Source organism: Trachemys scripta, chromosome 11 (genome assembly GCF_013100865.1).
Source record: "Trachemys scripta elegans isolate TJP31775 chromosome 11, CAS_Tse_1.0, whole genome shotgun sequence".
NCBI classification, from domain to species: domain Eukaryota; kingdom Metazoa; phylum Chordata; order Testudines; family Emydidae; genus Trachemys; species Trachemys scripta.
In genome coordinates, this window is record NC_048308.1 from 9,526,063 (window position 1) to 9,547,450 (window position 21,388).

The 21,388-nt window shown below is 41.9% G+C and overlaps 1 protein-coding gene across 3 annotated transcripts in view; it reads right to left on the bottom strand.

Moving 5' to 3' along the window:
• The window catches only part of ADCY5 (adenylate cyclase 5), a gene marked incomplete in the record, with an annotated part of 307,551 nt that overhangs the window by 76,079 nt on the left and 210,084 nt on the right, over window positions 1-21,388 (bottom strand). For all 3 annotated transcript variants that reach the window (XM_034786099.1, XM_034786098.1, XM_034786097.1), the window contains 4 exon segments: window positions 7,587-7,728; window positions 8,776-8,934; window positions 12,776-12,903; window positions 13,063-13,174. In XM_034786099.1, coding sequence (XP_034641990.1) covers window positions 7,587-7,728; window positions 8,776-8,934; window positions 12,776-12,903; window positions 13,063-13,174 — 541 coding nt within the window.

Sequence of the window (21,388 nt, forward strand, 5' to 3'; positions counted from 1 at the left end):
TTCACATTAGCAACCATTATGGAAACTCTAGCTAATCTCCAAGAGAGCTGTGTTTTAAATGTTTCTAAAAATACACAAGTATGAAATGACTATTATCGGGTTTTTTTAAAAGCCACAGAACTTTTACTTTTCTAACCTGTACGATCATTTGTGGTACTCTAGCTGCAGCCCCTTGCATAGTTACAGATCGGTATATATCATCTGATGCCAGAAAAACACTAGCAGAAAGAACAGATTAGATATCTACAACCAAATATTTACTGCTCTGAATAATAAAAGTGACACTGCCTGTACATTTTATTACAGCTTAGCGAGAGACTTTCAACCAGTAGCAATCAAAAAAAAGCTAGGCAGTAAATCTAGTCTGGAGACCTATAAAAGCAAACCTATCTGGTTACATTATAAATGCCTTTATGTCAACAGACAATAAAAGATACATGCGACAAGTTTCCCCCAATGGTGAAGCACAGTCCAATATGATATTAGTCTTAGTAAATGCAGATATAATCTTAAACAAAGACTTAATTCCAGAAATCCAAGCATATAAACTGAAAGGTCTCAGCCAATTAGTAAACTGCTTTTGACTAGGGACAATTGACTGTCAAATACCAAATTTACATTATGTCAATTGTGTGATTAATTTGAAGGGAATAAAAGACCTCAGTAGGTACAGGTGTATTGACAGTTCTGGGTTGGGGCAAGGTTAGGACAAACTGTGGTAAACACACACACACTATTGAGTCATTTACAACCATGAGATCACGGGCCATATAAATTATCCAAAGCTGTGTGAAGAACTCTTGCATTTCTTCCCCCTCAAAATGGTGTAGGAGAGATTTTGAACCATATATTCTGTAGCTTTTGCCATAGATAAAACCCAGTGTGGGGCAGTGTTTTTCAGTCAAAGCCTCTGGTGGCAAAATTTTGCTTGCAGAAATAAAACACAACACTCAAACTTCTTGCTCAAATGGACTTCACTGTTAGTTGTACCACTTATTTAAAAGAACCTTCTTAACTTGATTTTTTTAAAATTTACTTTTAAAAAAATATTCAGATTTCTGATTGAACTCTTTAAAAGTATGTTGTGATTTAATTTTTTTAAAAAAAGATGAAGTCCCAGATTGTTAATGGTATTTAGACATGGCTGTATTCAGTGTCACAATGCCTAACAGATTTAGAAGCCTAAATCTAATTTTTAAAAAGATTTAGGCACTTAGGAGTCTAAATCCCATCAAGTGCCTAAATCCCTTTTGCAAAATGATATTTTATGCTCCTAAACTTAGATAGGCATCATGATGCTGAACGCAAAAACACCAAAATAGCTTTGAAAATCTGGGCCTAAGCGATTTTCTACTCTGTAGATGTTTATAAGGGTCACTCTTTTCAGTTTAGTTAGCTATTGCTCCCTTGCTAATTGACTATACAGGAAAACTGACTTGATCGATTGCACCCCTGTATTCACATCATACACACTAGTATAATAATCTTTGTACAATATATGCCTTGTGAGGTAAACAAATAAGTCACTGGTCATCAATATCATGGTAAAATGTATGTAGCAACATTACATGTAAAGTTATGAATTCCCCCTGTATAATGTTGGTAGCATGTGTTCAAAGCCATGCCTGACTAGCCAGGAGTGGTTAAACAGGTCTATCCTAAACAAAGAAATGTGTGTTTACCTCAATTTACATATAAGTAGTAAACAGGGTCATTGAGACAGCAGGAAGAAGACAGGGCAAATCTGCATTTCAGCCTACGCAGGAGAGATGAAACAGCATGGGCCACCTTCACCCCCAGACTCCACTTTGCCTTCTTTACGGCTTGAATAAACTTTGTTTTGAGGGGTAACCCCCACACGAATCCACTTCAAAGGGGAACTGGACTATAAAAGTGAGGGGCAAAACCCATGCCAGGGTATCTCTCTCTCTTGCTCTCTCTTTCACCTGAGACAACAAAGGAACCAGCCTTTTTACTTTGCGGGGAGGAGGGGAGGAGGAAGGCATCCTGACCTGATCATTTGGTCAGCCATGTTGCTGGGAACATGTGCTAAGGATTTCACCTTGAACCAGTCTAGTTTGTTAAGTTTTAGCTACTAGAAAGCATTTTATCTTTGCCTTTTTTGTAGCCATTTTTGACTTTAATACCTGATACTTGTACTCACTTAAAATCTCACTCTTTGTAGTTAAATAAACTTGTTTTATTTTTTAATCTAAACTAATCCAGTGTTGTGTTTAAACTGAGCTGCTGGGTAACTAAAATAACAGGCTGTTGGTTATTGGCTATTGACCCCATACAGGGCCAACGAACCTATAATATCTGAACTGTCCAGGGCAGCACAAAAAAAGAACACAAGTTTTGGGGAAAATTCAAGACTGAGGGTGTGTTGGGGTCAGCCTGCAAGTAGTAACCAAGGCTGCTGGAAGCCAGAGTGTGGCTGGTGTGTTGCTGACAGAGCTGCTGGGGTCAGAGCTGCAGCTATGCACAGACACTCATGGTGTGATCTATATGCTGTTTAGCTGTTTGTGAGCAGCCCAGGTTGGGAGCTACAGCAGCAAAGCATTGTGAGGGACCCCAAGTTGCAGGGCAGGTGGTGACGCAACCCCTCACTGGTCTGGACTGCACCCCGGAATGACAATGACTATACACAAAGTGTCATCAAATGCATGAGAAAACTGGGGAAAGTTTGAGAAAAAGAACTGTTGACCATGTCTTTCAGTTCTGCTAATCTTTATGTGCTATCTGTTACAATGGGAGCTGCAATATTATCAGACAACAATGAGCTTTTCAAATTTAACATGGATAAACTCCAGAAGTTGCTGTGGGAACTTTCAAATATGAGTTTGCAGAGACTGTAAATCTTATCCCCAGAGATTTTATTGAATTCTCATCACCATTTCCCACACACTGAGGTACAGTAACACCATGTCAAAACCACAGAAATAGTTGAGATTTTCTTAGACCAATCAATTGCATCCAACACCTTTACTCTATGGCTGCATTTACAGTAGGATTTTTTGAGATCTGTGGTTATCAGTGGGGCAGCTCCAGCAGTCAAAGCTGTAGCATAGACATTCCTCACTTAGCTATAGGATAGCTCCTTATATTGTTTTGCTGTCATACTGACATGTGAACTATATTTCTGACAATAACATATGACCAATTCCATCACAGCAGTAAATCTATGTGAATGGAGGCCTGCTCAGCTGCAATGAAACTCATTAAATCTAAGATGTTTTAGTAGAGTCACATCCACAACATATAAACGATCATTTTGTTTGTTCAGCTGGATGGATTTCTAGGACATTATTTAGAGAAGAATGAAAGCTGTTTTCCTAGGCGCGATGGCCAGAACTCATTGAGCCATTTCAGGCTTAAGGAGCCATCATTACCATTTCTTTCTGAAAATGTTGTACCTGCTAGTATTACAGGGAACAGCCACGTTTCCTGTAACGGAAAGAGAAGTGAGAAAAATACATTTCCCCCCCCCCTTCTTTTTAGGGTTTGTTGACTTTGTACATTCGGCAGCACTTAGTGGACAGTCAGCATTCTCACTCTCTAGTTGATGGTCACGTGCCTGGGGCGGCACACGGCATTCCGTCCATTCTTGGGGTGGCTTTTTTTTTTTTTTTGCTTGGGGCGGCAAAAATGGTAGAGCCGGCCCTGGCCATTAATTTTATGCCTTAACTATACTCCTGACAATGCTGAGTTACAGTGTCTGTGGGAGTTATGGGCCAGTTATTCAGACAATTGAAGTATGCCCACGTAAACTGGGAAATTGCTCATCCAAATGGCTAATTGCATGGATTTGAAAATGCAGTCATGGTAACTCTATGTAAATTAGGTCCACAAGTGTTCACCTTAATTATCTGAAATTCTGGCCTCACTACTGTGAATTCGCTTACTTTATTTGGCATCAACAATAAAGTTGTATTTACCCGGGTTTTTTGGCATAATAATTGCATATGTGATTGATTGCATATGCAAATAAACATGCTAGGCCAAATTAATCACTAGGGTAAGGAGTGCCCCTCCACTGAAGTCAGGCAAACCTGTTTTCCCACTGACTGATTTTATCTGAACATGCAAAGGTGAGTTCTGTTTAAATTCAAGATTTTCAAAAAACTGAGAGCATGCAAAATATCAGCTCCAAGGTCATTGTTTCAGAAAGTTTAAAATGAAAACAGCTATCTCAATGATAACTGCAAGTAAAATAGCTTTCTGGAAAGAATAAGTAAGACTTGGAAAGCCTGATGTAGATGTAACTGATCTTGCTTGGGCTGACAGCAAGATTGGAACATGGGACCTTCAATGCTAAAAGCATGAGCTCCTACCACTTGAGCTAAAGAACCGATGTCATTAACTGGAAACAGTAGCAGACTCACTAACCTCTTACGTCAACCAGCTACCAGAGATGGACAAAGATCCAACACTAGCCTGGTGTGGGTTACATGGACAGTGCAATCAACAGAGATCCTGGGCTGTGAGGCGCTGAATGCCACCAGCTCCACTTGAACTGGGTTTTGAAGGGGTTCACCACCCTGCAGAAATCAGGCCCCGAGTGACCGAACCATCCAATGAAGTGTTGTTCACCAAAAACAACCCTTCTTGGCAGAAAGGCCAAGGATTTAAACAGACCTACTCTCTCACCCCTGGAAGGAGCCTAAAGATCGGAGATGAGGTACATTTGTGGAGCAGTGGAGGGTGAGGGAAATTTGCCCTGCCACTGCATCTGCTGCTCCTAATTTAGGTGGAAAAACAGAAGATTTACATCTTTAGCCCATATGAAATACATTGCTACCCTGGGCCACAACGCGATACATACTCAGCTTTGTTATGAGAATTCCATATACAGTGTGTGACTAACAGGAACCCAGACACGACTCACAGGAACCCATTACTAAGTTAGACGAACATTTTATGGAGGTCATTGGAACGGACTCCAGTAAAAACCTCACCGAATAAATCATACACAAGAAAGTAGCTAAAAATAGAGGGAATGGAAGCAAAGGTAAAACGCTGGTACCTTGTCCATCTTTACTTCTAGCAAAATATTAGGCAAAGTGGGGGAGGGGGGGGAGAGGAAAGAGAAAATGTTTTTCACTTCTGATAACTTTTTATTCTATTAAAATTGGTATTTAAATTTGGGCAGAGAGCTTTCAAAGATTCAAAGAGAGGCAAGCTCGGGGCTTCAGTTACAAACAAGTGAACCGTAAGAGTGAGGAAGCTGGAATTGTGAGGCCTAGAACTCAGGATACCTCGCTTCTCTTGGACTCTGACACTAGTCTTTGTGACCTTTGGGTAAGCCACGTTTTTGTGCTCAGTTTAAGTATAGTAACTTCCTAAGCCACATGGATATTGCAAGTCTTAATATTAAGTGCTTTGGGACCCTGAGGTGCAGAGGACTATTAGCAGCGGCATTACGTTAGAGCCGAGAGGTCCCAACTAAGACCAGGGCCCCATTGTGCGATGTTCTGTACCAACACATAGAACAAAAGCTTACAGTCCAATAGACAAGGCAGGGTGGACGAAATGAAGTATCAAACCCACAGGGGACTGAGGCAGAGAGTCACGCAGGAAGTCTGTAACTGAGAACTGCTAACTGAACCCAGAACTTTTGAGTCCCACTCCACCACAAGACAGTCTTGCCAAAAAACGAGGCAAACGTGGAGAGTGCTTTGGATTACTCCTTTTGAAAACTCTATTGCAGTCTCCGCTGCAGCCACCGTGAGGCAGCAGAATGTTGTAACATATTTTGAAGCACTAACATTCCACTTGTCCCAACAAAGTTCTACAGATCTTCACAGGAACATAACAGATACTTAGTGTGTTCTCCTGATGTAACAAATCAATACACCCTCCCTCCCCTGGACATGGGCCCTCACCAAAAGTGTGTTTTGGAGCAGTGAAGAGGGTAAAGTGTAAATATCTCAAGTGGCTTGAGCTGCCCACTGACAGGCCATGATGTGTGGGACATAACGATCTTGCCCTGAAAACGCTAATCATCTTCTGAAGATTGACAATCATTAATGAGGTTTATCTCTTGGGTAGATAGATACCAAAACATTAGCTTCTCTCCTTAGAGGATGATAATGGATTTTCTTCCCTTTTTTGCATTTAGAAGATTTGAGGCTTGCTTCCCTTCCTGAGAGAATGTAACTGCAAGTGATGATCTCAAGCTAATTTTGTACAGACATAGTGGTCATTCACCATGTTATGCATGCACCATGCTTGTCACCAGCAATGCATTTAACCTCATAATGCCCATGTTTATCAACATTCCTATTTTACAGAAGGGGAAAATAGGTCAAGTGATTTCTTCAAGGTAAGACAGCAAGACTAAGGGAGAGCTGGGAACAGAACCCAGATGTCCTGACTAATAGTCCTGTGCTTTAACACAAGACAACCTTTCCTCTGTGAGTTAGAATAGATGTTCCAAAGTTTGGGGATGTTCTGAAATAGGGTTTTGCTTTGTCCCGTTATGGACCTGGAGACAGCTGCAAAATAAACATTCGGATCCAGTTCATAATTTTTCAGATGCTCAGGGGGTTTCAAATCTACAGTAGAGTTTTGATTAGTCTCAGATTCAGGGTAATTCAAAAACTGAGTTTTGCTCCAGACCCATTGCTACAAGCTGGTAAGAACTTCGGACAGCATACATAGTGTCCACTGGTGCTTGGAGCTTGATGAACGAAATACTGGGTGAAATATCATGGTCTGTGTTATGCAGCAGGTGAAATTAGATGATCAAGGTAGTCCTTTCTGGCCTTAAAATCAGTTATAATCTGGACACACAGACTAGTTGCAACACAGCCCACTTTTTGTTAGAAGAGACACACAGCAGAACCAGTGGAATGAGTGGAACCAGTGACTGTAGCCTACTGCATTGACTTGAGTCCAGCTCAAGTCAATAGTGACTGAAAGTTGTTACCTTGTGCTGCTTGTTCAAGTGATCTATGGGAAATGAATTGGTACTCTCAGTCCCGTTCCACAAGGACAGGCATCCACCATCCCAGCACGCCCTGACTGATAGCCTGGCTGGCAGAACCAGCAGATATACTGAGGAAGCACGTATCATGGAGTGAAGCAACTGTCACTAACTCAAGGGGCCCCGCTAGCTCATGTCTGAGGCACGCTAGTGGGCAGGCGGGGAAAGCTTCCCCAGCTGCGGCCGAAGCAGTACCTGGCCTGGGGTATGATGGAGAACTTTGCTTTTCTAAGACTAATAATTTGCCAGCTTCCACCAGCATAAAACTCAGTTACAAAATAATCTCCCAAGTGGTTAAAAAAAAGGATGAAGGCCAGATTCTTTTGTACAGACGAATTGTGCTTGGGGCAGGAACGGGGTGAGAAGAGGTGCAAAGGTGGCCATACCCTGCCTCCCACCAGACACACACCTGTCCTGGGGGCCAGGAGGGAAGGTATCCTAGAAGTTGTTACACTGGGCCTCTGGCACGAGAGGATTTCTTGGCATAGAGGGAATCCCCTACTGGCCAGGAAAGCCCGGCTTTCAGGCTGCTTTGAGGTGTTAGGAGTGGCCACCAGCCCAAAACACCTGAAACATACATTAGTCTGTTTGCTCTTACCCGTTTTTGACTGCAGCATACAATCAGGAAGGTCTCTATACTGTGCTCCTTGAGGTAAGCATTGCGTTCGCCTCCAAAACCCAGCTCCACCTCGTAGTCTCCATTCAGATAATTCAAGGTTGCTTTGGTAATGTGGATTCGCCTGGAATGAGACAAAAGGCAAATTGTGGAGCTCATTAGGCAGCTCTAATAATCACATATCTAGTAAGTCAATTCCTGCCGGTGACAGATTCTGTGCACTAGAACAAATAGCTCATTTCAGGGTCCAATCCTGCTGCCGCTGATATCCCCTGGGAGTTTTGTCTTGCCTTTCAAAGGGAGTAAAATCAGGCCCATTGATATTTTTCCACAGAATTAGGTTAAAACACATTATCCAAGTTTTGCATCCATTAATAAGCATCCCGGTGTATGTACGGCAGACATTCATTCATTCATACATTCATTTGATTTGCTTGCTCTAACACACAGTAGACATGCTTGCTCAACAACCAAAACACATTACACACACATGACCGAGACATGAGTCTACAAAGTCATATGCCATGTATACTCTACTGCATCTAGTTTACTATACCATATTAATCACTGTAGTACCCAGGTGCCTTACAGAGGTATACAATCAAGCAGATTATCTATGTTTTCTACTCTTCCCTCCTAGGGGAGAGGAAATGTAGAAATACCTGCAGAATAATAATCTCATGGGGAAGCTATGTCAGGGATTTGGTCTTCCACTGGTCCTTAAGGTAGTGAAATGTACGTTTATTTGGATCTGTTATGGAAGGGTGTTCCAAAGCAGGAACAACATTTCCTTCTGATGACCAGGTGATATCTTCAGCAAACATTTATTAGCATATGGTTACACCTCTCCCTAATCACGACCCATTGTAATAGGGATCACACAGAGACATTAATCCTGAGTGTCACTTCATCAATTTCACTGGAATTACAAAGAGGATGAATTCCATTCTTTGCATATAAGGCATGTCCACCATGGGTGACAGCAGACCTATTGTGAACAGAAGCGTAGGGTTGAGAGGAAATAAACCAGCCAGTGAGTGCCCAAATTCAAAATTCTGCACCACACTCATGCTATGACAGACAAACAAACTAACCAAGACCCTCCTGCAGGTCAAAAGCAAAACTGTCATGTGGATTGACTCACAACAGCTTTGGTGAAGCAACAACTTACCCTGCTTTACCTCCGGCTTCCATGTGATTTGCTAGCGTGACATCATTTGACCACACATCAAACTGCCACTTCCTGAGGCCCAAGACTCCACAGTGAACTCTCCCACTGTGGATCCCAACCCTCATGTTCACGTTGACTCCTGTCACCTCCCGGACCAATCTGAAAAGAGATGCAGAATGAGAAGGATGTTTCTGGGAATTATGTGCCTGTATCCAGTGACATAACTTGACTCCAAGAGTGCAAAATCCACAATTCCCTAGAAATTATTCAAACACACACAAAGGGCTGCTCATTCATAGTACTTTAGCTACAGAAAATAGACAGGCTGTACTGCACTTTGATAATTTGGCTAGCCAAGTAAAGTACTAATTAGACAGGGGTGTCCTTGGAATAAGTCCTTTGTTCTCTCAACTTGGTTGCAAGTTCAGAGCTCATGGAAAAATTCTTTGGGAGGGTGAAAGCACTAAGTCTTGGTCTTTGATTTCCATTCCAAAACTGGACATAACCTCCCAGCTCTCTGAACCTCATTAAAAGAAATAGCATGTTGCAAAGAGAAAAAGGAAATGATTTTGAGCTCGTAATTTGTCTGTATGGCACCAGGCATCAAGTGTTCCATGGATGAAACCTGATCTGTGTGTGAAATACTCACTGCAGTTGGAAACCTTGAACTGAGCTTTAAACTGCAGCCATCACAAACCACAGAACCACATCTTCTGCTCTCACTCCAAGTGGGCAGCTACAAATACTCAGACTCTGATTTTAATGAGCTCTTGGATCCTCTGTTTGCTCCCAGAACGATACTGTCATACTTGGTGGTCTTTTCCTTTTTAGGGCAAAAATTTACTTGAAGAGCTCTTCACATGGAAATTTCATTTGGGAATTCAGGTGGGGGGGGGGAACCTACGAAGGGTCTGATGGCCTCATTAAGGCCAAATGTGGCTTATAGTTGCTGATGATCACATCATTACCAGAATGCCCAGGTTTCACAGAGAAACTCACCTGACAGTTCCTGGGTTGTCTATGGGGTTGAGAGGGGGGCAGGGCACACAACAATCTGAGCAGTTGATTCTATGGGCCAGATCCTGTACTTTCAGTAAACGCAGGTTCTTGTTGTGCACAAGGCAAATCCTACTAACTGCAGTCAGTCCTGACCACAGCCCTTTTCTGTTCCTGCAAAGACAATCTAACCTGGGGGAGGAACCTGCATGGAAAGGGAGATATTAATTCTCCAAGGATCTGGTGCATTCTGCCCTCCTCACCTGATATGGGGTTCCACAGCCTCAGGTTTGGTAACAAACGAGCAGTGGTTGCATACACCAGTCAATAAAATTAATTGCCCCAAATTCAGTTTCATTTGTTCCTTATTCTTTTCTTTAAGAAGGAATCAAATGGTTTTATAAAAGTGCTATTTTCAACCCCAAAGCCCAATCAGGATTGAGACCTCATTGGTCTAAGTGTCATACAAACACAGAGGTAGATATGGTCTCTCTCCCAAAGACCTCACAATCTAACACTTGACATGTTTCTAATGGCAAACGCCAGACACTTTGACTTACCGGGATGTTATCATTGAACCTTGTCTCATAGCTCCCAAATGAACTGATAACACAGGCTGTTTATTTTTTCCTCTGGTTTTCTTAACAATATATACATAAATAGAAGCCTATCTTTCCACTTACTCATCCCGGTACTTACATGTCCTCTGTGCACTGCACTATCTAGCTTTGAGAACACTTATTTGTAACCAATTATGCCTATGTTAATTGATCTGCTCAGAGCTGGAACTACTCAATATAGGTCCAATTCTGTGATGTGGTGAGTGTTCACAAATCCCACTGATTTCATTGGGAGCCAACATGTGTTCAGTCCTTTTCAGGATCAGCTCCTCTAGCATTAAAGGATCTAAAACAGAAATGTAAAGGCTCTGCAGTTCTCATCTCCTTCAGTTCAGTAAATTGGATTGAATTTCCACTTTATCTTGATCAAGTCTCAAGGTACGTATTTATTGTGCTGGGTACAGTACATCCTTATTATTGGGATTTTTTCAAGGACATAAACAAACACCCACACCTTTGTCTCATTTTCAGATCACAAGTATGTGGTTTGAAAAGCAGCGTTCCCACCTAAGAGACCTCTTTCTGAGCCTGGTATGCAACAACTATTCCTCGTCTCATACACAATGGGCTATTATATCTGTACTTTCACTTATTTCTACATGCTGCTTCCTTGCACTTTTCACCTGTGAGATCTGTATAAAAGGAGTTGTCGAATAACCTGCTTTCAATGGCTGTAGTAAAGAATCCCATGGAATTAATGTGGAGTACAAAGAAATGGCAGGTTAGGCAGCATCTTATTAAATGCTAAAAGGAATCATTTCCAACAACTTGTACTACCAAGAAAACACTCTGTCTATTACATGTAACAGCAAAGGTCTCCCTTTCTACCGTGGGTGGCTTGAAAGAATCTATAGCCCTTGACAGATTGCTTTGTAAACCACCCTCCCCGCTCAGCTGAGTAACCCTTAGGGTATGTCTCCTCTGCAGTTAAACACCCGCAGCTGGCCCACGTCAGCTGGGATGTGGGGCCACAAAACTGCAGTGTAGTTGGCTGGGGATGAAGCCTGGATTCTGGGAGCCGGTGGTGGGTGTCCACAGCGAAATTTTATAACCCTGTCTGAGCCCCACGAACTGACACGGGCCAGCTGCAGGTATTTAATTGCAGGGTAGACATACCTTATGAAGCCGGAAGAGTTTAGGCTTCTTTACTGAACTGCAACCCACCTTGCCTTGAAAAAAATGCATTGGGCTGCTAGTACCCTAGGGTTTACAAATAACTCCTCCTCTATCTTTAAAGCTTGCCTCCCACTTTGTATGGGATGAAAGGCATTTAACAATCACTGGAATAAGTGATTTTCTGTTCTCACTCCCCCTTCCTCCCCCAACCTCCACCTACCCTTAGGAACACAGAGAAAATGTTTCAGATTTATTAACAGTTACAGATTTATTAACAGTTGAACATTGTAAAACAGACTTTATCATTGCTGGGCCTTGCCCCATGTGGAGTTACTTTTGCCTGTGCCAGGGATGGCAAAGCGGGAGTTGAACGCTACCGTTGTAACCCGTTGGATTTATACACTCGCTCAGTGCAGTGTAAACGACTGAAAAGGGACAAGGCAATGAAGCACCAGGCTGCTTATCTGTGAATAAACAGCCAAACCCAACTGTTTGCGGCCAAGTAATTAGTCTGAAAGAAGCCATCCACCCACCAATAAATAAATCCTCTGGACTTGTGCCCATCTTCAGGAAGATGACTTGGCACAGGGTGGATGAAGGGGTGATCTGTGGCAGTTGTGAGGAGGATACGATCCTCTTTCCCCATCCCAAGCACACACTCTGCAGCTGCTACGGACCCTCAGGGTTGCAGTGGCGTCCATGATTGTGGCACCAGCAGCATCCTTCAGTCCCCTGATCCAAACCGTCCTCTAAGTTGGTGTAGTTGGAGCCCTTTTGGTGCACAGGCCTATATCATATTGTCCTCATGTAGCTTCATCAACATCCTGTCTTAGCCTTTCCTCCCCCTACATATTACATCTGCAGCCTATTGGGCCTTTTCCAAATCAGGTTAGTAGGCAGCGTTTTTCTCTTTAAGAAGCAAAGGGGCAAGCTACTGCAGAATGACCAGGGGTCTACAAAGGTTACAGACAGATTTCCATTAGAAACCCTCTTTTCACATGCCTCTACCTTGCTGAAAAATTCTTGTTTGGGACTGACACCTTCCATGCCTAGGATGACCTATCCCAGTAGGGAGGAGGGGGAATATTTTAGATGCCCCATCTGGTTCTAGTGCAATCAGGCTTCCATCTTTCTACTGTCAGGTCCATTTGTGTGCCTGTGCTGGTCCCAAATGTACCCACTCTCTGCTGGCCTTTAGCTCAATGAGCTAGCTACCTCATGCATTAAGAGATAAAATACATTTCTCTCCCTGGGGAATCGGTACTTACGAGATAGCTTCTATCATGTCCATTCCCATTTCAACACAGCAGTGTGCATGGTCAGCTCTTGCTTCTGGTAATCCAGACACGCAGTAGTAGCAATCGCCCAAGATTTTTATACGTAAACAGTGATTTTCCTACAAAGAAAAAAGAAAGAGAGGGAGAAGTATGACACTTCATTTCATGCTTGCAATAACTTGCCTTCTAGGGCAGTGAATGGTAGAAATCTAGTGAACCGGTGCAGTATGTCAATCGTGTAACAGGAACCAAAATCAGAATTATAATAGAAAACTTACAGCTGCAAGCTTATCAAATCGGGCAAAGAGCTCATTCAGCGTCATGACCAGCTCCTGAGCTGTACATTGGGAGGCCAGGCTGGTGAACCCCTCTATGTCTGCAAAGAGGATGCTATGGAAAAAAAAAAACAAGAAAGATACAGACACAAGTACCATTAAATTATTGCCTCGTTGCCTAAGTTCTAATCTGCTAGTTAATGTCCCAAGAAGAACACACAGGCTGGGAGTCATTCAAGTGGCTTAATTCATGGCTGATATCAACCCTTTTCCCCAACAGAGCGCACTCTTGGCAATTTCCCTCCTTGTCCCATTTCTGAAGGCTCCACTCAGAAAAGCCACACTCATTTGTCTACTTTCCTGCCCCCCAAAAGAAACTGAGGTTTTTCCTGTAATGTGTAAATCTAATTTCCTTGTCCCACCTCTCACACAGCTATAATAGTCTGGTTTTCTTGCCTACACCCCGATCCATTACTACTGCAATAATAATAACAGTACTCTGCTCATATATTGTAGCCTTAAAGGGACCTTAAAGTGATTAATAGATGCTAAGTTCCACAACACTCCCTGTGAGGCAGGAGTTATACTAATTGTATAGACAGGTAAAGCAAGGCACAACAAGGTTGAGTAAAATGCTTAAAGTTGCATTACCAAGAGTCCTGATTCCCTGTTCTAACCCACTAGAACACCCGGCTCCAGAGCCCTGGAACGCTTCTCTGTTCTTTATGAACCAGCGAGGGAAGTCTGCAGTTTTCTTATAGCCCAGCCTTATTAGCTTCCTTTTCTCACCTCTAGTTTTTTGGTCTAATTTCTGAAAAACTTATATAAATAATATTTCACTTTTACACAGCATCTTCCATTCTGAATGGTCCCCAAAGCACTATACACAACTATTCACATACAGTACCCCGATATGCTGTCACCACGGAGGATGTAGGGAAGCAACCTGGCAGCGTAGAGCGCTGCCGCAAAACAAGAAGGGAGGGGAGGAAATTCTTGCCAAACACAGTGGGGCAAACCACTTCTGTTACAAGACTCAGACTAAACAAATAAGACTAAGAATGTTAAGATTTCATCCGAAAGACCCCTAAACTGCATCACACAAACAGACATGAAACTAAATTATTCTACCTTGGAAAAAAAGATTAGTTATCCCTCCAGGATTTGATCCAGTTGGGTCTAAATATTAGACATGCTGTTTAGGCCATTGAGGTGCCTCACAAAGCAGAGTGAGATGCCACATTACACCCAGTTCATTATTTGCTACAGGAGATCTCTGATTTGTTACTCCCCAAGAGCTGCTGCTCTAGCCAAACTGCAGCGGGCACATTTTCAGGGACATCTTCCCATAACATCCTAGGACATGAAGTAGTGCAAAAGTGGCCAAAAAAAAAATCATGAGTATTTTGAAAATGCTGAAGCACATTTTGATTCAGGTACATTTTCACCCTGTTTTCTCACTTGCCTTCCATATTTCAACTCTAATATCTGACCATACTGCATGAAATAATTTTGGTCGGACAGATGTTGAAGCTCAAACACGAGAGGGAAGAGAGAAAACAGGGTTCCAAGCATGCCTGAATCAAAATGTGGTTTGGGATTTAAAAAAAAATACTAATGGAAACATATAATAAATCAAGCTTTCATATCATTTGCAAACAAGTTAAAACAAAAGAATACAATTAAAATAAACCAAAAATCTATTGAGATGCATGTATAGCTTCCTAAGCAACCACGGCTCTCCCTTGAAGACTTTGTACATTTTAATCTTGTGTTGTATTTTTGGACCATGAGCAATTATTATTAGAACTGGCTCATTATAAAAATTGGAAAATGTCTGATTCTTATGCTGGCAAAAAGCCTAATCTTTTTGTGGGCTCAAGATCTACATGAAAACTACTTTCATACTGTTACTTACTTTTCAAGACAAGAATACTCTGTTAGGCACCAGTACAAGACAGAAAAGCATTTAAACGGCCCTGGATTCAATATAATATGTAGTTTCCCTTGACTGGGATGGGAGGAAAACTGGTAAAATTTCACTATGGGGCAAACAATGAAGTCTTTCATCTTGCTCAGATCCCATTGTGTGGGCCTGTGCATATTACATAAACGACATTACACCTAAAGCACAGCTAGTAGTACTGCTCATTGTTCTCTTCTAGGTATTTCTGGAGACACTATGCATAATGTCTCACATCGCATCACTGCTTGGGCAGTATAGTGGCTGTCTCTCACACACAGAGATTACTCTAATGATTCTGAAATAAGGGTCAGTGCTAATGCTAATATGCACAGGATAATTACTAATGGTCCCCCTCGCCATCATGTCAGGTAGGTAATGGACACTCCACAAAAGCTACTCCTGGTAATCTTTTCATTGGTGAAATGGAGTAATTTTCAGAGGGCTTCATAGCTGATTTGCACACAAATTTATGTCTTTTCCAATTGAAGCTAAATGCCAACAGCCTCAACATTGCCTTAACTTGTAACCTTTGTTAGATGAGCAAAAATTGCTTTGGGTTTGAGCTCTGATGAATTAAAGATGCCTTTCTGTCATTTATCCTCATCCTGAAGTTACAGGGAAAGAGCAGCTATGGGCCCTATTTTAGGATTCCACATCTGGCCCTCTGGCTGAACTTTGGACAGCTGTTGTACAGTGTAACACTAGAAACTCACAGATACAAACACCAGAGTTATGAAGTGACCGGTCAACCACACACCTCATCTGGAACCAGAAGTAGGCAATCAGACAGCAGCAGAGACCCCACTACAGTTCTGTGTTAAATGTAAACTACTAAGAAAAGGGAAAGTTTAAAAAATTGACAAGGTAAAGAAACTGTTTTTGTTCTTGTTTCATTTAAATTAAGATGGTTAAAAGCAGCATTTTTCTTCTGCATGTTCTGGTTGGTAAAGTCAAGCACTGGACACCTTCCAACTTCTGCAACAAATGAAGCAGGTTTCTACAGCCAACAACCTCCTTCATTCTAAACCAGTGGTGCTCACACTTTTTCAGTTGTGCCCCCTCTCACCAGTAATGGGATCTGTCTGTGTCTTCCCCCTCCATTACTGTACAGCCAAGGCTTCCTCGGCAGTGGAGCTTGGGCTGAAGGCAGAGCTGGGGGTGGAACTAGGGATGGGGGAGTAGCTCCAGCTCAGAGCGGAGCTAGTTTGGAGGTGGAGAGGGAATGAGGGCAGACCCCGTCTGGAAGCGGAACGGAGGTACTGCTGGGGATGGAGCTGGTCAGGGGGCAGAGAGGGAGTGACTGCAGAGCTGGGCCTGGAGGCGGAGCAGGACTTGGGGCTGAACAGGGTTGGGGGAGGAGCAAAGCTGGGGGCGGAGTTGGTCTGGGAGCCGGGCTGGAAGCGCGGCACTCCCACCCCCCTACCATGGGGGCTGGCCCCAGCCCCGCCGCATGCCCCCCATAACATTCCTCTGCGTCCCCGAAGGGGAGCATGCCCCAAAATTTGGGGACCACTGCTCTAGACCCCTGATTCATCCCCAGAGCACCACCAGTGTACTGAATGAAACAGGGTCCTGTGAAAAAATAGCAAGTGATCACATAGGTAAAGGCTGCATGACAATGCAAACACAGAAAGGGGATGAACTGAAGCTGAATGGGCAGCCTTCGTTCTGGCATTAAAGTTTTGTGTGCTTGGCTTTGAAACTGCAACATTCTTTGAAACTGCAGATCGCGATCGCAGCTTTATTTATTTATTTTTTTTTGGCTGCTTGGGGCGGCCAAAACCCTGGAGCCGGCCCTCTCTATTGGAAAGCAAAAGTCAAGCCAATTATTTTGCAGGATTCATCAGATGAGGCATTTTCCTACAGGTGAAAGTGGACTATGCTTACACATCAATGAGTGCAAGACACTGCAGTCATGCCCCTTCACAGACCAAGGGTCAACCAGCATTGAAATTTTGGGACGAACGGAGAGGTTGACGATAAAGGCTAAACAAAATGAGGGTTTTAGCTATAAATCTCAAGGGGATGAAAAGCTTACTGGTTTAAAAATGCCACAGATGCCATTAGTGTAGGCTGAGTGGAGGGGAATGGTAGTAATTGACTACAATTAATTTATGGCCTGAATTTCATAGATGATCAGCTGCCACAGGTCCTGCTGACTTCACTGGGAGTGGAGACTGTTAGCACATCTGGAAGGCAATTGCTGTGCAAAAAATATAATCTAAACAGGTAATTAAAATGCAGAAATGGCTTTAATGTTCTGGAGGTAGTTTCTGCATCATCACTGACCTCATGCTAAACTCACAGGGGGGTCTACATTGACCAGAGCTTGACTTTTCCCCTTATTTTTACGTAACTATAAGAGATGGTAAATTGCTTATTTCTGGGGGAATACAGGGGAGAAGAGAAGTTATTGCATTTTTTTTATATGGCTAAGCCCTTTGGTCTCAACTTGGTCTTAACTTGATGATCCACAAGGTGCACTACCCAGTGTTTTATTACTTAAAATTCATTGTCTTTTTCCCAGAGTATATTTTCCTTTATCCTATAACACAACACAATACAACTTCAGCTCCTACTCCCATTAAAATGCTTGACAAAACTCCCAGTAATGTCATGGGCTGCAAGATCTGGTTGGTAATTTATATCTTATATACTGACACCATCCTCAGATGCTTTCCAGGCTTAAATCACAGAGCAACAGCAGGAGAGACTGATTAAGAGACACAGGCAAGAGAGAAGACACATTTTGAGCTCAGATTTCAACACAAAGAGAGAATCAATGAGTCAGAAGACATAGAAGGGCTTTCCAGATGGCAGGCATCAGAGAGGAGAAGGCTCTTGGATCAAGAGCCTGAGACATGAGGCAGAGAATCCAGCTGGAAACCAAAGCAATGAAGAGAGGAATAGAAAGAAGTGAGGTCAATGAGGGAGACTGGAGCAACTCTATGGAAGTTTAAAAAAAAATCCAAACAACCACCCACCTGCCGTCCCACCACAATTTTTTAAATTGGAGCCTTATACGACTTAGAAGCCAGTGGAGTTATCAGAGGATGGGTTTAATGTGGCCACGCTTCTTTTTAAATGCAAGAATATTTGAAATGCTAAAGCAAATCACCAGTATTACTAACGTCAAGAAAAATGATCATGTTCTATTTTAAAACATTTGCATCCCAGCCACAACACAGATCTTGCAAGGGAAGAAACACAAACCCTATCACCATCACAATGGCAACACGAGCCATGAATATAAACAGCAAGTGTTACTGGAAACTGAGCATCAACGTGCACTGTACGGCAAACTCAACAAAACCCTAGACACATTGAGATTTAATGAGTTATAAAACACAGTAAAGCACATCCAACTGCATGAAAATTAAAGCCATGGTATTTGATTGTAGGAAATGATTAAGTAATGAGAAAGGGGAAAGCTAATTTGTCATAATAAAATTATCATTGTTTACAATAAACTATAATTTAATTAATTTGGGCAAACGGTTAGAGGTACAATAAGTGAAAGTAAGTAATAGTCTGTAGCAAACAATATGCCCAGCATCAATGTTTTTACTAGGCTAATTGGTAAGGATAGTCACTCGGAGCATTGCTGTTAGTTTTATGACGCTGCCAGTGTGCTGTTTAATTATTTATTAAAGTCAGCGTATCTTTTTAAACTGGTTAGAGCATTTTGCATTAGTTACTTTTACTACTGGAAATCAACTAGCATTTTAAATTTGGCTCTATCAACTACTCTGACACATTAACTGGCACTGCTACAATTTGAGATACATATTTCAGGGCAACTACATTACATGTAACGATTGTGCTATCTATTCTAGGATCATAAGAACATAAGAATGGCCATCCTGGGTCAGACCAATGGTTCATCTAGCCCAGTATCCTGTGTTCCAACAGTGGCCAATGCCAGGTGCTTCAAAGGGAATGAACAGAACAGGTAATCGTCAAGTGATCCATCCCCTGTTGCCCATTCCCAGCTTCTGGCAAACAGAGGCTAGGGACACTTCACCGAATGGGTTAGCATCCCTGCCCATCCTGGCTAATAGCCATTGATGGACCTATCTTCCATTAACTTACCTAGTTCTTTTTTGAACCCTGTTATAGTCTTGGCCTTCACAACATCCTCTGGCAAAGGGTTCCATAGGTTGACTGCGCATTGTGTGAAGAAATATTTCCTTTTGTTTGTTTTAAACCTGCTGCCTATTAATTTCATTTGGTGACCCCTAGTTCTTGTGTTACGAGAAGTAAATAACACTTCCTTATTTACTTTCTCCACACCAGTCATGATTTTATAGACCTCTATCATATCCCCTCTTAGTTGTCTCTTTTCAAGCTGAAAAGTCCCAGTCTTATTAATCTCTCCTCATATGGAAGCTGTTCCATACCACTAATCATTTTTGTTGATTAGTCTTTCTCTCCTTCAGCCATTTGGAGGATGAGCATATACATAAAAGGGTGCATGTGAAAACTAGTGCACGAAGAAACTAGGGAAATGTGGTCTAGATGAAATTACTATAAGGTGAGTGCACAACCGTTTGAAAGACTGTACTTAAAGATTCGTTATCTATGGTCTGCTGTCAAACTGGGAGGCCATATCTAGTGGGGTCTTACAAGGGTCTATCTTAGGTCCGATAGGACTGATACTAGTCAACATTTTCATTAATGACTTGAATAATGGAGTAGAGAGTATGCTTATAAAATTTGCGGATGATACCAGGCTAGGAGGGGTTGCAAGCACTTTAGAGGACAGTAATCAAAATGACCGTGACAAACGAGAGAATCCGTTTGAAATCAACAAGATGAAATTCAATACAGACAAGTACAAAGTATTACACTGAAGAAGGAAAAATCAAATGCACATCTACAAAATGGGGAATAACTGGCTAGACAGTAGTACTGCAGCAAAGGATCTGGGAGTTATAGTGGATCACAAATTGAACATGATCCAACAGAGTGATGCAGTAATGAAAAAGACAAATATAATTCTGTGATGTATTAACAGGAGTGTCGTAAGTAAGATATAGGAAGTAATTGCTCCACTTGGCACTGGTGAGTTCTCCAGTAGCATGCCAGATTTAACTAAATTGATTCTTCACTGGAAACAGGAGATAATAAATAACCTCTCTGGAAGGAAGGCTATTTTAGGAAGGCAAAACAAATAAAATGAGATATTCAGTAGCTATAAGCCAGACCACAAAAGGAGTTTGTTATATCTGTCTTTGTGACATGCAAAGGAAACTCAGTGATTTATGTACAATGTAAGCACCACTCTATTAATCCATCACCACAAACCAAATCAGATGTCTCTGCCTGCTGATCATAAATATGAATCCCAATGACGGTTTTTAAATGAGGTTTCAGAGGATTTTGAACCGTGTTGTGTGTCTAACAGGGGATCTGTTGTTCAGGACTGCTGGGAAGATGGAAACATTCACAACTGTACAGGACAGAAAGTGAAGGATGTCGTCTCTATTCATACTGAAAGGGAATTTAGGAAGGCAGAGTTTAATTACCCAGATTGGAATATGACCCAGCATTAAATCCCTGCTCTTGCAATACATGTCATGGGATCCATAAGGCCCACAAATGGACAGATCCTCAGATGTATCTCATTCAAAATAGGTCACCATCAGCAGAGTGTGTCTGAAAAAAGCGAAAGTACCATCCACCGGATCTGCAGCTGCTGATCTGATTTTAACATTAGTAAGATGTCTCTGGGAAGTAAGAGGAAAACAACTGATCCAAATTCAGCCTTCAAGTCAGGGGAAGCTCGATACTTTACATTGAAACTTTCATTGTTGTATGCAGTATTGTTGTAGCCATGTTTCTTTAGTGTCTCTCACTTTAAATATGTTTTCTGTAATTCTGGGGTTCTAAAGAGTGAATATGTTTTTGGGGTCGAGAGAGAGACAGTGGGATTCTCTTGTCATCTAAAAATGTTAGTGGTACCAGAAGCCAGTAGGGAAAAGAATAAGATGACTCACTATCAGAATGGCTTCTTGACTCTAGTGCTACTACAAGAGGGGTCCTTGTGGGGAATTGAGGAAAGCAATAAGAGCCATGAGGATGTAAAGGGGAAATTAACCAAAGCTTTAAACTAGGGCTGTCAAGTGATTTAAAAAAATTAATAGTGATTAATTGCACTGTTAAACAATAATAGAATACCATTTATTTAAATATTTTTGGATGTTTTCTACATTTTCAAATGTATTGATTTCAATTACAACATAGAATACAAAGAGTACAGTGCTCACTTTATATTTATTTTTTATTACAAATATTTGCACTGTAAAAACAAAAGAAATAATATTTTTCAATTTACCTAATACAAGTACTGTAATGCAATCT